The sequence below is a fragment of the Ranitomeya variabilis genome, chromosome 7 (genome assembly GCF_051348905.1).
Source record: "Ranitomeya variabilis isolate aRanVar5 chromosome 7, aRanVar5.hap1, whole genome shotgun sequence".
Classification (NCBI taxonomy): domain Eukaryota; kingdom Metazoa; phylum Chordata; class Amphibia; order Anura; family Dendrobatidae; genus Ranitomeya; species Ranitomeya variabilis.
Window position 1 is genome coordinate 129,627,783 of NC_135238.1, and position 16,999 is coordinate 129,644,781.

The following is a 16,999-nucleotide window of genomic DNA, read 5'->3' on the forward strand; positions in this document are numbered from 1 at the left end:
AGTTTCAATTCCTAATTTGACTTGCTGGTGCGAGGTCCTTTATTAATTGTCAATATTCTCAAGATTTTAAATGTTTGAAATATTTAGTTTTAGGTAATAGTTTACATGTAAGCCACTTTATATACTTTACCTCAGCATCCAAGTTTCTTTTTCTTAATCTTCAGGTTAATAGCTCTATTAATCTGCCTGGCACTAGAGATGAGCCACCTCCCTAGTGTTCGGGTTCAGTTCGTCGCACAGGGACGTGTTCGACAAACTGTTCGTCGAACGTTCGACTAACACTGTCGAACCCCATTGAAACCAATGGCAGGCAAACACAAACACATACAAACACATGGAAAACACATAGAAAACACCTTGAAAGGTGTCCAAAAGCTGACAAACTGCTCAGAAGACACAACAAACACATGGAAAAGTCACAACTACATATAGTCATGCGAAAAGAAAAGAGGTGGAGGAGTAAAAGGAGGAGGAGACACAGATATAGGCATGTCATGCCCTTCTAAAATCAAGAAAGGCTGGAGTAAAAATCTAAACTCACTCTAGCAACACCCAGACGTCTTGACAAAAAAAAGAAAAAAAGAAATATCTTTAGGTAGAATGGCGGCGGGTCCATTCAGAACACTTTCCTTAGAAGACGTAGTGGTATCCCCGTTGGGAGTTGTGCCAAAAAATGAACCCAATACATTCAGACTAATCCACCATTTGTCATATCCAAGGGGCAGGTCAGTAAACGACAACATCGACGCGGAACCAAGTACAGTACTATGTACTGTACCTCCTTTGACGAGGCAATCAGGCGGTTCAAGAAGTTGGTAAGGGGCACCCTAATGGCCAAAACCGACATTGAGGGGGCGTTCCGGTTACTACCTGTGCCTCCGAATAGTGTCCTCCCATTGGGCTGCTTCCGTGAAGGAGCATACTACATAGATCGCTGTTTGCCCATGGGGTGCTCCATATCCTGCTCACTATTTGAGGCGTTTAGTTTCTTCCTCGAATGTGTCGTCATCGACGTTTGTAAGGCGGCACATATTATCCATTACCTCGACGACTTCTTATGCCTGGGCCCAAAAGTTTCGCCACAGTGTGAAAACACGCGATAGTCCACCTGTGAGAAGTAGAGAGCTCGAGGGAGAGTGGACACCCCAGAGCCGAGGGGTTAGATTGAGAAAGAAAGAAGGCGGTGTAGCTTGCTTCATGGGTGGGGTACTCTGCTGAGTAGCAGAAATTACTAGTAGGCCCAAAAGGATTTCCTGGGCCAGATGCCGTTACAAAATAGTAGTTAGGTAAACAGTCGGTGTAGCTTGCTTCATGGGTGGGGTACGCTGCTGAGTAGCACCAAATTCTACTAGGCCCAAAAGGATTTCCTGGGCCAGATGCCGTTAAAAATAGTACTTAGGTAAACAGGCGGTGTAGCTTGCTTCATGGGTGGGGTACTGTGCTGAGTAGCACAAAATGCTATTAGGTACAAATTGATTTCTGTCATGGTTCCCAATGGCAAGGGAACGTAAGAAACATATAAATAACGAACGAGCTCTCGGTTGATGGAAACTCGAGTTGACCGTGAGCTAAATCTACCACACAACTAATAGTAGCCAGGGAGCATACCTACGGCTTCCTATATGCCACGCGCCAGCCGGAGGACTAACTACGCCTGGTAGAGGAAGAAACAGACCTGGCTTACCTCTAGGGAAATACCCCAAAAGATGATAGCAGCCCCCCACATGTAATAACGGTGAATTAAGAGGAAAAGACATACACAGTATGAAAGTAGATTTAGCAAAGAGAGGTCCACTTACTAGATAGCAGAAGGATACAAAAGAGGACTTCACGGTCAACTGAAAACCCTTTCAAAAAACCATCCTGAAATTACTTTAAGACTCCTGTGTCAACTCATGACACAGGAGTGGCAATTTCAGCCCGCAAGAGCTTCCAGCTACAGAGAATTACAAAAACTGCAAACTGGACAAAAGGTACAAAACAAAAGGACAAAGTCCACTTAGCTGATCAGCAGACTAGTAGCAGGAACATGCAACCGAAGGCTCTGGTTACAATGATGACTGGCAAGGAAATGACTGGAGAGCAAGGCTAAATAGGAAACTCCCAAACGCTGATGGAAGCAGGTGAACAGAAGCAGCAAAGTGCAAACAAGTCACCAGTACCACCAGCAACCACCAGGGGAGCCCAAAAAGCAGATACACAACAGTACCCTCCCCTTAAGGAGGGGGCACCGAACCCTCACAAGAACCGCCAGGGCGATCTGGATGAGCCCTATGAAAGGCACGAACCAAATCCGAGGCATGAACATCAGAGGCAGTTACCCAAGAATTATCTTCCTGACCATAGCCCTTCCATTTAACCAGATATTGAAGTCTCCGTCTGGAAATACGGGAGTCCAAGATCTTTTCTACCACGTACTCCAATTCACCCTCCACCAGCACAGGAGCAGGAGGTTCAGTAGAAGGAACCACCGGTACCTCATATCTCCGCAACAACGACCGATGGAACACATTATGGATAGCGAAAGATGCCGGGAGGTCCAAACGAAAGGAAACAGGGTTAAGAATCTCCAAAATCCTATAAGGACCGATGAACCGAGGCTTAAATTTAGGAGAAGAAACCCTCATAGGGACAAAACGGGAAGACAACCACACCAAGTCCCCAACACGAAGGTGGGGGCCAACACGACGACGGCGGTTAGCAAACTGCTGAGTCCTCTCCTGGGACAATTCCAAATTATCCACCACTTGTCCCCAAATCTGATGCAACCGATCCACTACCGCATCCACTCCAGGACAATCCGAAGATTCAACCTGACCAGATGAAAAACGCGGATGAAACCCTGAATTGCAAAAGAAAGGAGAAACCAAAGTGGCAGAACTAGCCCGATTATTAAGAGCAAACTCCGCCAAAGGCAGAAAGGCAACCCAATCATCCTGATCCGCAGACACAAAACACCTCAAATAAGTCTCCAAAGTTTGATTAGTTTGTTCCGTCTGGCCATTAGTCTGAGGATGGAATGCAGACGAAAAAGACAAATCAATGCCCAACCTGGCACAGACTGCCCGCCAAAATCTAGACACGAACTGGGTACCCCTGTCAGAAACGATGTTTTCCGGAATACCATGCAAGCGAACCACATTTTGAAAAAACAGAGGGACCAACTCAGATGAGGAAGGCAACTTAGGCAATGGCACCAAATGAACCATTTTAGAAAAACGGTCACACACCACCCAGATGACAGACATCTTCTGAGAAACAGGGAGGTCCGAGATAAAGTCCATAGAGATGTGCGTCCAAGGCCTCTTCGGAATAGGCAAGGGCAACAACAACCCACTAGCCCTAGAACAACAAGGCTTGGCCCGAGCACACACATCGCAAGACTGCACAAAAACACGCACATCTCGAGACAAGGAAGGCCACCAGAAGGATCTAGCCACCAAATCTCTGGTGCCAAAAATTCCCGGATGACCTGCCAGAGTAGAAGAATGAACTTCCGAGATGACTCTAGTGGTCCACTCGTCAGGAACAAACAGTCTACCAGACGGACAACGATCAGGTCTATCCGCCTGAAATTCTTGCAAAGCACGTCGCAAATCTGGAGAGACAGCAGACAAAACCACTCCATCCTTAAGGACAGCAGCAGGTTCAGAATTCCCAGGAGAGTCAGGCTCAAAACTCCTAGAAAAAGCATCTGCCTTCACATTCCTAGAACCCGGTAAGTACGAGACCACAAAATTAAACCGGGAAAAGAACAACGACCAACGTGCCTGTCTAGGATTCAGGCGCCTGGCAGACTCCAAATATATTAAATTCTTGTGATCAGTCAAAACTACCACCTGATGTCTGGCACCCTCAAGCCAATGACGCCACTCCTCAAATGCCCACTTCATGGCCAAAAGCTCCCGATTACCAACATCATAGTTTCGCTCGGCGGCCGAAAATTTTCGCGAAAAGAACGCACAAGGTCTCATCACCGAGCAGTCGGAACTTTTCTGCGACAAAACCGCCCCCGCTCCGATCTCGGAAGCATCGACCTCAACCTGAAAGGGAAGAGAAACATCAGGCTGGCGCAACACAGGGGCAGACAAAAAGCGGCGCTTAAGCTCCCGAAAGGCCTCCACGGCAGCAGGGGACCAATTGGCAACATCAGCACCCTTTTTAGTCAAATCCGTCAGAGGTTTAGCAACGCCAGAAAAACCAGCTATAAATCGACGATAAAAATTAGCAAAGCCCAAGAATTTCTGGAGACTCTTCAGAGAAGTAGGCTGCGTCCAGTCGTAAATAGCCCGAACCTTGACAGGGTCCATCTCAATAGAAGAAGGGGAAAAAATGTACCCCAAAAAGGAAATTTTTTGAACCCCAAAAACACACTTTGAACCCTTTACACACAAAGAATTCTCCCGCAAAACCTGAAAAACCCTCCTGACCTGCTGAACATGAGACTCCCAGTCATCAGAAAAAATCAAAATATCATCCAAGTAAACAATCAAAAATTTATCCAAATATTCACGGAAAATATCATGCATTAAGGACTGAAAGACCGAAGGAGCATTAGAAAGGCCGAAAGGCATTACCAAATACTCAAAATGGCCCTCAGGCGTATTAAATGCGGTTTTCCACTCATCCCCCTGCTTAATTCGCACCAAATTATACGCCCCACGAAGATCAATCTTAGAGAACCACTTAGCCCCCCTTATGCGAGCAAACAAATCAGTCAGCAAAGGCAATGGATACTGATATTTGACTGTAATTTTATTCAGGAGTCGATAATCAATACAAGGCCTCAGAGAGCCATCCATTTTAGAGACAAAGAAAAAACCGGCTCCTAAAGGTGATGAAGAAGGACGAATATGTCCCTTTTCCAGGGACTCCTTAATATACTCGCGCATAGCAGCATGTTCAGGTACAGATAGGTTAAACAAACGACCCTTTGGAAATTTACTGCCAGGAATCAGATCTATGGCGCAATCACAATCCCTGTGAGGAGGGAGTGAACCAATCTTAGGCTCTTCAAAAATATCACGATAATCAGACAAAAATGCCGGAATCTCAGATGGAATAGATGACGAAATGGACACCATAGGAGTGTCCCCATGAGCCCCCCGACATCCCCAGCTTAACACAGACATAGCTTTCCAGTCAAGAACTGGGTTATGAGACTGTAATCATGGTAATCCAAGCACCAAAACATCATGTAAATTGTACAACACAAGGAAGCGAATCACCTCCTGATGGTCTGGAGTCATACGCATAGTCACTTGCGTCCAGAACTGTGGTTTATTGCAAGCCAAAGGTGTAGAATCAATACCCTTCAGAGGTATAGGGACTTCCAGAGGCTCTAAATCAAACCCACAGCGCCTGGCAAAGGACCAGTCCATAAGACTCAGAGCGGCGCCAGAGTCCACATAGGCATCCACGGTAATAACTGATAATGAACAAATCAAGGTTACAGACAAAATAAATTTGGACTGTAAAGTGCCAATTGAAATGGACTTGTCAACCTTCCTAGTACGTTTAGAGCATGCCGATATAACATGAGCAGAATCACCACAATAGAAGCATAACCCATTTTTACGCCTATAATTCTGCCGCTCGCTTCTGGACATAACTCTGTCACATTGCATTTTCTCTGGCGTCTCTTCAGAAGATACCGCCAAATGGTGCACGGGTTTGCGCTCCCGCAAACGCCGATCAATCTGAATTGCCATTGTCATGGACTCATTCAGACCTGTAGGCGCAGGGAACCCGACCATAACATCTTTAACGGCATCAGAAAGACCCTCTCTGAAATTTGCCGCTAAGGCGCACTCATTCCACTGAGTAAGCACAGACCATTTACGAAATTTTTGGCAGTATATCTCCGCTTCATCTTGCCCTTGAGATAGGGCTATCAAAGCTTTTTCAGCTTGAATCTCCAAATTAGGTTCCTCATAAAGCAACCCTAAAGCCAGGAAAAACGCATCCACATTGAGCAACGCAGGATCCCCTGGTGCCAATGAAAATGCCCAATTTTGAGGGTCACCTCGCAGCAAAGAGATTACAATCTTAACCTGCTGGACAGGATCTCCTGAGGAGTGAGGTCTGAGAGAAAGGAATAATTTACAATTATATTTGAAATTCAAAAACCGAGATCTATCTCCAGAAAACACCTCTCGTGTAGGGATTTTAGGTTCAGAAATAGGAGCATGTATAACAAAATCTTGTAAATTTTGAACCTTCGTAGCAAGATTATTTAAACCTGCAGCCAAACTCTGAGGATCCATCTTTAAACAGGTGAGCTCAGAGCCATTCAAGGATTATAAGGAGAGAAAGGCAAAGGCTGTAATTAGAGCTGAAATACAACTGATCCAACTATGGAGCAAGCATAGGGGAAAAAGAGAAAAAAAAAAAAAAAATTTACAGACTTCTTTTTTCTCTCCTTTCTTCTGCCAATAAGTTTAACACTGGCCGGTCATACTGTCATGGTTCCCAATGGCAAGGGAACGTAAGAAACATATAAATAACGAACGAGCTCTCGGGTGATGGAAACTCGAGTTGACCGTGAGCTAAATCTACCACACAACTAATAGTAGCCAGGGAGCATACCTACGGCTTCCTATATGCCACGCGCCAGCCGGAGGACTAACTACGCCTGGTAGAGGAAGAAACAGACCTGGCTTACCTCTAGGGAAATCCCCCAAAAGATGATAGCAGCCCCCCACATGTAATAACGGTGAATTAAGAGGAAAAGACATACACAGTATGAAAGTAGATTTAGCAAAGAGAGGTCCACTTACTAGATAGCAGAAGGATACAAAAGAGGCCTTCACGGTCAACTGAAAACCCTTTCAAAAAACCATCCTGAAATTACTTTAAGACTCCTGTGTCAACTCATGACACAGGAGTGGCAATTTCAGCCCGCAAGAGCTTCCAGCTACAGAGAATTACAAAAACTGCAAACTGGACAAAAGGTACAAAACAAAAGGACAAAGTCCACTTAGCTGATCAGCAGACTAGTAGCAGGAACATGCAACCGAAGGCTCTGGTTACAATGATGACCGGCAAGGAAATGACTGGAGAGCAAGGCTAAATAGGAAACTCCCAAACGCTGATGGAAGCAGGTGAACAGAAGCAGCAAAGTGCAAACAAGTCACCAGTACCACCAGCAACCACCAGGGGAGCCCAAAAAGCGGATACACAACAGATTTCCTGGGCTAGATGCAGTTAAAAATTAGTAATTAGATCAACAGGCGGTGTAGCTTGCTTCATGGGTGGGGTACGCTGCTGAGTAGCACAAAATTCTACTAGGCCCAAAAGGATTTCTTGGGCTAGATGCCGTTACAAAATAGTAGTTAGGTAAACAGGCGGTGTAGCTTGCTTCATGGGTGAAGTACGCTGCTGAGTAGCACCAAATTCTACTAGGCCCAAAAGGATTTTTTGGGCTAGATGCCGTTACAAAATAGTACTTAGGTAAACAGGCGGTGTAGCTTGCTTCATGGGTGAAGTACGCTGCTGAGTAGCACCAAATTCTACTAGGCCCAAAAGGATTTTTTGGGCTAGATGCCGTTACAAAATAGTACTTAGGTAAACAGACGGTGTAGCTTGCTTCATGGGTGGGGTACGCTGCTGAGTAGCACCAAATTCTACTAGGCCCAAAAGGATTTCCTGGGCTAGATGCCGTTACAAAATAGTACTTAGGTAAACAGGCGGTGTATCTTGCTTCATGGGTGGGGTACGCTGCTGAGTAGCACCAAATTCTACTAGGCCAAAAAAGGATTTCCTGGGCCAGATGCCGTTAAAAATAGTACTTAGGTAAACAGGCGGTGTAGCTTGCTTCATGGGTGGGGTACGCTGCTGAGTAGCACTAAATTCTACTAGGCCCAAAAGGATTTCCCGGGCTAGATGCCGTTACAAAATAGTAGTTAGGTAAACAGGCGGTGTAGCTTGCTTCATGGGTGAAGTACCCTGCTGAGTAGCACCAAATTCTACTAGGCCCAAAAGGATTTCCTGGGCTAGATGCCGTTACAAAATAGTACTTAGGTAAACAGGCGGTGTAGCTTGCTTCATGGGTGGGGTACTGTGCTGAGTAGCTCAAAATGCTATTAGGTACAAAACAATTTCCTGGGCTAGATGCAGTTAAAAATTAGTAATTAGATCAACAGGCGGTGTAGCTTGCTTCATGGGTGGGGTACGCTGCTGAGTAGCACTAAATTCTACTAGGCCCGAAAGGATTTCCCGGGCTAGATGCTGTTACAAAATAGTAGTTAGGTAAACAGGCGGTGTAGCTTGCTTCATGGGTGAAGTACGCTGCTGAGTAGCACCAAATTCTACTAGGCCCAAAATGATTTCCTGGGCTAGATGCCGTTACAAAATAGTACTTAGGTAAACAGGCGGTGTAGCTTGCTTCATGGGTGGGGTACGCTGCTGAGTAGCACCAAATTCTACTAGGCCGAAAAGGATTTCCTGGGCCAGATGCCGTTAAAAATAGTACTTAGGTAAACAGGCGGTGTAGCTTGCTTCATGGGTGGGGTACTGTGCTGAGTAGCACAAAATGCTATTAGGTACAAAACGATTTCCTGGGCTAGATGCAGTTAAAAATTAGTAATTAGATCAACAGGCGATGTAGCTTGCTTCATGGGTGGGGTACGCTGCTGAGTAGCACCAAATTCTACTAGGCCCAAAAGGATTTCTTGGGCTAGATGCCATTACAATATAGTAGTTAGGTAAACAGGCGGTGTAGCTTGCTTCATGGGTGAAGTACGCTGCTGAGTAGCACCAAATTCTACTAGGCCCAAAAGGATTTCCTGGGCTAGATGCCGTTACAAAATAGTACTTAGGTAAACAGGGGGTGTAGCTTGCTTCATTGGTGGGGTACGCTGCTGAGTAGCACCAAATTCTACTAGGCCAAAAAAGGATTTCCTGGGCCAGATGCCGTTAAAAATAGTACTTAGGTAAACAGGCAGTGTAGCTTGCTTCATGGGTGGGGTACGCTGCTGAGTAGCACTAAATTCTACTAAGCCCAAAAGGATTTCCCAGGCTAGATGCCGTTACAAAATAGTAGTTAGGTAAACAGACGGTGTAGCTTGCTTTATGGGTGAAGTACGCTGCTGAGTAGCACCAAATTCTACTAGGCCCAAAAGGATTTCCTGGGCTAAATGCCGTTACAAAATAGTACTTAGGTAAACAGGGGGTGTAGCTTGCTTCATGGGTGGGGTACGCTGCTGAGTAGCACCAAATTCTACTAGGCCCAAAAGGATTTCCTGGGCTAGATGCCGTTACAAAATAGTACTTAGGTAAACAGGCGGTGGGTGGCTGGGCTACTCTGCTGACTAGCAGACACTGAAGATTTGGAGCAGACCTCTGAATCCCAGGCCATAGTATGAGTAAACAACTCTGCAGACGACCCCACCCACGTGGAATTGACGATGGCAACTCATGTAAAACTCAGCAAGGGGACTAAATAAGAGTCTCCATTTTTTCAAAAAATTCGGCCACAGACACCACTTAAGTGGCATCAATTTCACCAGAGTTCTTTAAAACGGTTGGTGAGGTGATTTTCAAAAATCATCAAGCTTTTAGCCTCCCCAAGATGACACAGGGGTAGAAAAGTCCTTGCGGATCCAGGATTTGTTCATCTTGATGAACATTAGTCTGTCTACATTGTCACTGGACAGCCGCGTGCGCTTATCTGTCAGCACACCACCAGCAGTGCTGAACACACGTTCAGAGAGAACGCTGGCTGCGGGGCACAACAAGATCTCCAAGGCGTGAGTGGCGAACTCAGGCCATTTTTCAAGATTGGAAGCCCAAAATGAGCAAGGGTCCAGTTCCACAGTCATGGCATCGATGTTAACTTGTAGATACTCTTGTACCATCCTCTCTAGGCGTTGGCTGTGTGTCAGACTTCTTGTCTCCTGTGGCCTTGCAAAGGATGGTCTAAAAAAATCTTGAAGCGATTGGAAAAAATTGCTGTTACCACCAGATACGATGTTACTTTTACGGTTAGATTGATGACTTGATAGTCCCACGGTTGGCAAGTTAGAACTCAGAGATTGACTACGTGCACCACTGGTGTTTTGTGGAAAAGCAGATGTTAGATTCTGTAACAGTCTCTGCTGATACTCCTGCATGCGTGAATCCCTTTATATGGCAGGAATTATTTCGCCAAATTTGCTTTTGTACCGGGGATCTAAGAGTGTGGCAACCCAGTAGTCAGCATTACTTCGGATTCTGACAATCCGAGGGTCATGTTCCAGGTAGTGCAGCAAGAAGGCACTCATGTGTCTTGCGCATCCAGGAGGACCAAGTCCTTGTTGTCTTGGTGGTGGCGAGGTGAGAATCATTCTTCCTTCGTCTGCCCTCTCCCCCCAACCTCGCACAACAGAAATTTGATCAAGGTCTCCCTCATCTGATGAGTCTTCCATGCCCAGTGCCAGTTCGTCCTCCACTTTTTCCTCGCCTCCTGCACCTTCCTCAACAGTTTGGCTGCTACCATGCGCCCTCGGTAATCCCTCTCCCCCAGCCTCCAATGCCAGCCGCCTTGGTGCTGCCAACCTTCTTGACCTTGGAGATATGATCCCTTCTGCATATGACTCCTCCTGTTCCTCCTCCTCTTGTTCCACCACCTGACTCCGAACACTGTGTAAGGTGTGCTCCAGCATGTAAATCACCGGAATGGTCATGCTGATAATGGCATCGTCAGCACTAAACATCTTCGTTGCTCTTTCAAAACTGTGCAGAAGGGTGCATAGGTCCCTGATCTGAGACCACTCCTGCAGCGTGATTTGCCCCACCTCTTGATCTCGTTGGCCCAGGCTATACGTCATAACGTATTGCACCAGGGCTCGTCGGACAGTGCAGACACTGCTCCTAGGCCCAAAACTATTAACTGGATTAGATGCAGTGAAAATAGAGATACACAGGCGGTGTATTTAGTTTCACAGGCGGGCTACTCTGCTGACGTGCAGACACTGCTCCTAGGCCCTAAACTATTAACTGGATTAGATGCAGTGAAAATTGAGATACACAGGCGGTATAGTTTGTTTCACAGGCTGGCTACTCTGCTGACGTGCAGACACTGCTCCTAGGCCCTAAACTATTAACTGGATTAGATGCAGTAAAAATTGAGATACACAGGCAGTATAGTTTGTTTCACAGGCGGGCTACTCTGCTGACATGCAGACACTGCTCCTAGGCCCAAAACTATTAACTGGATTAGATGCAGTGAAAATAGAGATACACAGGTGGTGTAGTTAGTTTCACAGGCGGGCTACTCTGCTGATGCGCAGACACTGCTACTAAGCCCAAAACCCCAAAACGATTTACTGGGTTAGATGCAGTAAAAATTGAGATACACAGGTGGTGTAGCTAGCTTCATAGGCGGGCTACTCAGATGACTATCAGACAATGCTACTAGCCCAAAAGGATTGGATGAGCTAGATTACAACAAATGCTGTGACAAACACTTGCACAGCACTGGCTCAGACCTGCCTGGCAAACAGTGCTATGAACTGCTGTAACCTACCCTGAAAAGGGCTGATATTACAACTAGTCCCAACTCCTTCCGACTCCCTAAACTTATCTCTCTGACAATTCGCTCCAAAAAAACACTCTTAGTCTGTATAGCGCCCACAGCAGCAGCGGTGCCGTCTAACACTAAGCTGCAGCAGTGAGGAAATGGTGGTGACGGGCAAATGGCTGGTTCTTATAGGGCAAGGACATGTGACATACACAGCCAATGGCACATGCCCTTGCTTGTGTGCATCACATGCACATTGCTGTGTGTGTGTGCACGGGTGATAGGCTGAGAGACTGCACCGCCCCTCTGTAAATGCAGGAAAGAAAAAAAAAATGGAGATCGGCGTTATTTCAGCACAGATCTATCCCCCGCCCACTATACACTGAAACAGTCCATTAACAATGATAAACCGTTTTAATGTGCAAATCAAGCTAGGCTTTTGGTGAACGAACAGAAACTCGAACAGGCGAATTTTAAGCAAATTGTTCGGGTTTGTCGAACGACTCGAACACTGCCCAAAACAGCTCGAATTTGAAATTGGCGAACAGTTCGACTCGAACACCGCTCATCTCTACCTGGCACCCACGCTTAGCCGGATGCTGCAGGGAGAAAATGAACTTTATTCCCCTGGCAGTGTTCGGCTTCCAGTCACGGCTCTGACTCTGCATTAGGGCCGGCTGCCAGTCAGGGCCGCTCTGTATTCTCAGAGCAGTGACTGAACCTGCACTGACACCGCCTCTGTGACTGGGAGTAGTCGGGGGTGGGAGGAGAGTTAATTTTCTTCCCGCAGCGCTTCGCTAAATGCCTGCTTCGGGCAGGTTAGTAACATTGTTAACCTGCAGCTTTACTCCACATATGCAGGGGAAACCTTGTTGGGAGTCGGGTATATTCGGATTACAGTATACGGGAGCATGATCTGACCATATAGATGAAATGTAGGGTGCCATGTAAGCAAGTAGGGCGAATTAGGATGTGATTAGCAGCAGTGGTCGGGTCCTGGTGCATACAGAATGACGGGAGAACACTGAATAGTAATGATGCATATCATCACAGACCTCTATGGACACTTAGACTGATACATTGCCCCATGCATTTCTGTGAAGCCTGTAGATATACTAAAGAAAGCATTTAATTGATTCAGAGACATGAGGCCACCACAAAGTGACCTGGAGTCCAAAAAATCCCCCCTACGCCACCACCACCAGCTTAGTATAGAGATGTCCTGGTAACTTTTAAGGATAGTGACATTTTGATTGTGAGCCAATTATCTGGATTTCTGGATAATCCTTTATCAGATATTTCTGTGAGGTGTACATATTTGTGAGGGTTCGTGGAGGTAAAGCCATTTCCCCCTCCACTCACGGACAGACGGGGACATCTCTCTTTGAAATCAGACACTAACAAGGTTTATTTGTCAGATATTCTGCTTCCATTTCCAATAATTGATTGAACTGTATGATTTTCTTCATGTTCAATCTACAAAATTCACCAATGTAATAATTATTTTTCGGAGACGTAGCTCTGGACTGTTTTGCGCACCCTTTCAGTGCACTGCTTAAGGTTTTTGAACGAATAATCAGATTATTTCAGATGTGTGACAAAGAGCCTGGACACTCCTGTTAGTGACGGTTGAGCAGCGTGCACAGCTCCAGGCAAATAATCTGTTCACAAAATACAATTATGCTTGAAATAATACAGTAAAATCAAATCAATGTTGCACAGATGTAGCATTGCCTGAAATGTGGGCGCTACTCTCGGGCGGGCCTGCTGCAGGACATGTCTTCTGTAATGCTAAGATACTGATCTCGCTGTGACGTTGATTACCACTCCTGTCTGTCTGCTTAGTATGGCAAAGTGTAATAAGACCATGAGAGCCATGTGTGTATAATAAAGATGTCACAGAGTGGAAAACGATTGACCGTTCTTGTTGTGGGAACATCATCTTTTGGGTTTTTCATTTGCTTCTGATATCTTTTTTGGTTTGAAGATTTTCATAGATTTTTTAATAGTCATATAAATCTGTAAATTGCATACAAGTCGAGAATGTGGTCACCTCTTCTAATAAAGTGAGTTCAGTCACAAATCCGCTGATTGAACGAGGCAAGATGTCACTCATTCAATAGCCATAATCTTCTGCCCTACTATAACGGCATCATTGGTGAGTGCTGAAATTATAGTACCAATGTGAAAAATGCAAGTCCAGGAGCAGTGGGCCAGGTTCACTTTTTTTTTCTTTAAATGTTTAAAGTGGGTTTCTTAATGTGTCTTAAGAAACTCCAACAGTGTCAAGCTATTTTTAATAACATTATTTAGCATTTTATTGCTATTTATAAAACTAAAAAAAGCTTTCAGAACCTCAGCAGACTGCATTTGTTAAACATTTAACTGCCCTGAAAAATGCCACTGAGATGTAACAAACAGTGATGAGCGAACGTGCCGGGATAAAGTGTTATCCATGCTCGGGTGCTAACAGAGTGTCTTCAGCAGGCTCGAAAAATATGTTTGAGTCCCCGCAGCTGCATGTCTCACAGCTGTAAGGCCGGTTTCACATTTGCGGTTGTGTCTGCAGCGTTTCTGATGCATACATCCGCATGCGTCTTGATTTCATATCTTTTACATTGTGGACGCAGTTCGATGTGTTTGCATGTGTTCGCCCGCGTTTGCTTACGCATGCGTCGTTTCGCAGTGTGCGGTGGGGCACGGCTAACGCACCATGTTGCAATTTTTGAGGGGTCAAATTTCTGCCACAATACGCATGCGGACGGCATGCGTCAAAACAATGCATTACAGTCTATGGGAACGCAAGAACATGTGTTCGCTTGCGTTTGCACAAGGGTCTATATACAGAAATCCCATGAGATGACCATTGGGCGTAGCTTGTGTCAAGGAAATTTTCCTGGAAAATCTTTTTCCCATCGAACGCATGCTCATAAAAATCACAAACGCAGCATTTTTTTTTCTGTCATGCGTAAACTGATGCCGATAAAAATGCAGTATTTGCAAGCGGTTGTGGACGATATGCTGCGGACTAAACCGCAAATGTTAAACTAGCCTTAGACAGCCGCATCACATGCAGGAAATACCTGTTTATTAGGCAATCCATGCCTGTGTTGCGGCTGTCTAACAGCTGTGCACACGAGCATGATCGGATAACACCTTATCCCAGCACGTTCACTCATCACTAGTAACAAACAGCCCCAAACCCTCTTGAACAGAAGCCAAAAACATGTTCCATAGTTAAAGCACTACTACAGCGTGTTTTCTTTTCCAACGCTGAAGTGGCACTTGAAATGTAAGCCCTCTACCCCCGTTCGTATACTCACCTTCTGGCAGCTTCACCTTTTACCAACTCCACTCCAGTCCCTCTGCACCATCTTGTGCCCATCACTTCTGACTGCCTGGAAGTCTGAAGTTTTGTCACAAGAGCTCAATGCAAGTCTATGAGGGCCAGAACAAGACTTTCTCAGAAATGTATTAGTAAATTACTTCCGGCGTGCTCCATGAAACACTGGAGCTCCTGGGAGGTCAATATTGCCGCAGACCACCGGGAGCGATGCTGGAAAGGGATGAAGGCGGTGGCAGGTCAGTATCAGACAGGGGGCAGGAGAATTACATTTAAAGCACTGCTCCAGCAATGCAATAAAAGAAAACGCTGGACACATGCTTTTATCAATTTGTGTGAACATAACAAACTGCACACAGAGAATACCAAGAAAATGGGACCACAACAGTCTACAAACTAGGTGTAAATTGGAACTAAATAGCAAGTAATAGCGCGTTAAGAGGTTTTCTATTTTGTGGCTTTACACCAAGTCTGTTGAGTTTTGAAGACAAAACAAGTAAAGTTATTGCGCCATTTGAATAAAAAATTCACCAATTTATTAGTACAGTTTAAAGGGTTCTTGGTACAATAAAATATTGCATCAACGCAAGAACCGGCACGTTTCGGATATAGAACTTTTCTAAGTCATGCAGACAAAGCAAACAAAGGTTAGGAACGTTTTATATCCCAATAGCTGGATACTTGTTGTGAATTCTGTTCTGGAGCTCCCTCCTGTGGTTGCTAATGGTATTTTTGCGAGTTCTGCCCTTGGGCTCCCTCTGGTGGTTTCGAGTGGAACTGCTGCTCCTTTAGGTAGCTGTAGCAGCTGCCTCCACTGATTGCCTTGCCTGGGTTTGTTATTTAAACCTGCTCTGGGCTTTAGTTCATGCCAGCTGTCAATGTTCTTGGTTGGATTTGGTTCTCTCCTTGGATTTCTCATATGGCCTGTCCTTGTCAGCAAAAGATAAGTTTTTGCTAGTTCTTGTTTGTCCATTTGTTTGAACTCTATTGCTCTGCAAATATGTCTCTTTTTGTCCAGCTTGTCACTATGTCCTATTCAGGCTAGCGGGAAGCTCTGGGGAAGCAGATTTGCCCCTCCACACCGTGAGTTGGTGTGGAGTTCATTTTTGTAAACTCTGCGTGGATTTTGTAGTTTTTTAATACTGACCGCACAGTATCCTTTTCTCTCTGTCTATCAAGTTTAGTATTGGCCTCCTTTGCTGAAATCTGATTTCATTTCTGTGTACGTCATTTCCCTCTCCACTCACAGTCAATATTTGTGGGGGGCTGTCTTTCCTTTGGGGGTTTTCTCTGAGGCAAGATAGCTTTCTATTTCCTACTTTAGGGGTAGTTAGCTCTTAGGCTGTGACGAGGTGTCTAGGGAGAGTCAGGAACATCCCACGGCTATTACTAGTGTTGTTGTTAGGATTAGGAACTGCGGTCAGTAGAGATACCACCTCCTCAGAGCTCGTCCCATGTTGCGTTTTAGCCACCAGGTCATATCAGTGTGGCCTCTTAACCACCAGGTCATAACAGATACTTTCCTTTGCTTTGTCTGCATCTGAAGCCAAGCAGGGACTTTTACTTTCTGTGCTGCGGATCTTCACAGCCAATCTATGGATGCTGGAGAAACTTGTGCTTTTTGCTTTTCTTGTGGAGTTTTGTGGTGCCACTTTCTTGGTGTTTTTTGTGTGTAGTACTCAGTTTTTAATATTAAAATTAAAGCTTTTTGGTAAGGTAAGGTTAATATTAAGGATTCTAGGTCCAAAGGTTTATATGGAAATCTTACATACAGTATGTTTTTAATGTAATTAATCATAGTATGTCTGGACAGTTTTTGGTTGCCATGAATAAAAGTGATATTACTTCTCCAATACTTTAATGATCAAATCAATGCCAGTAGTTCAAAAGCTTCTGAAAAACTTTATGTCAGTTATGGAGTCTGTTGTAGTAGCAAAAGGGATGACCAAGTCTGTTTCAGTGGGTGTGACTTTGGAATGAGATACTCAACAAAGACATCTTAATTTTCACTTAATTTTTATCTATATTGTCTTTTTTTTTCCAGAATTTTCCCCCGTGAATATCTTTTTCAGCAAATCCACTTATACTCCCTTGCAGACCTGCAACAGGTACTTTTTATTAATTTATTTTGAATTGCTTTTAATATGACTAGTGAT

General features: G+C 45.0%; 1 protein-coding gene across 5 annotated transcripts in view; it reads left to right on the forward strand.

Moving 5' to 3' along the window:
• The window catches only part of PLEKHM3 (pleckstrin homology domain containing M3), a 480,455-nt gene that overhangs the window by 329,621 nt on the left and 133,835 nt on the right, over positions 1-16,999 (forward strand). For all 5 annotated transcript variants that reach the window (XM_077275714.1, XM_077275715.1, XM_077275717.1 and 2 more), the window contains one exon: positions 16,888-16,951. In XM_077275714.1, coding sequence (XP_077131829.1) covers positions 16,888-16,951 — 64 coding nt within the window. The remainder of the gene's footprint in view (positions 1-16,887; positions 16,952-16,999) is intronic.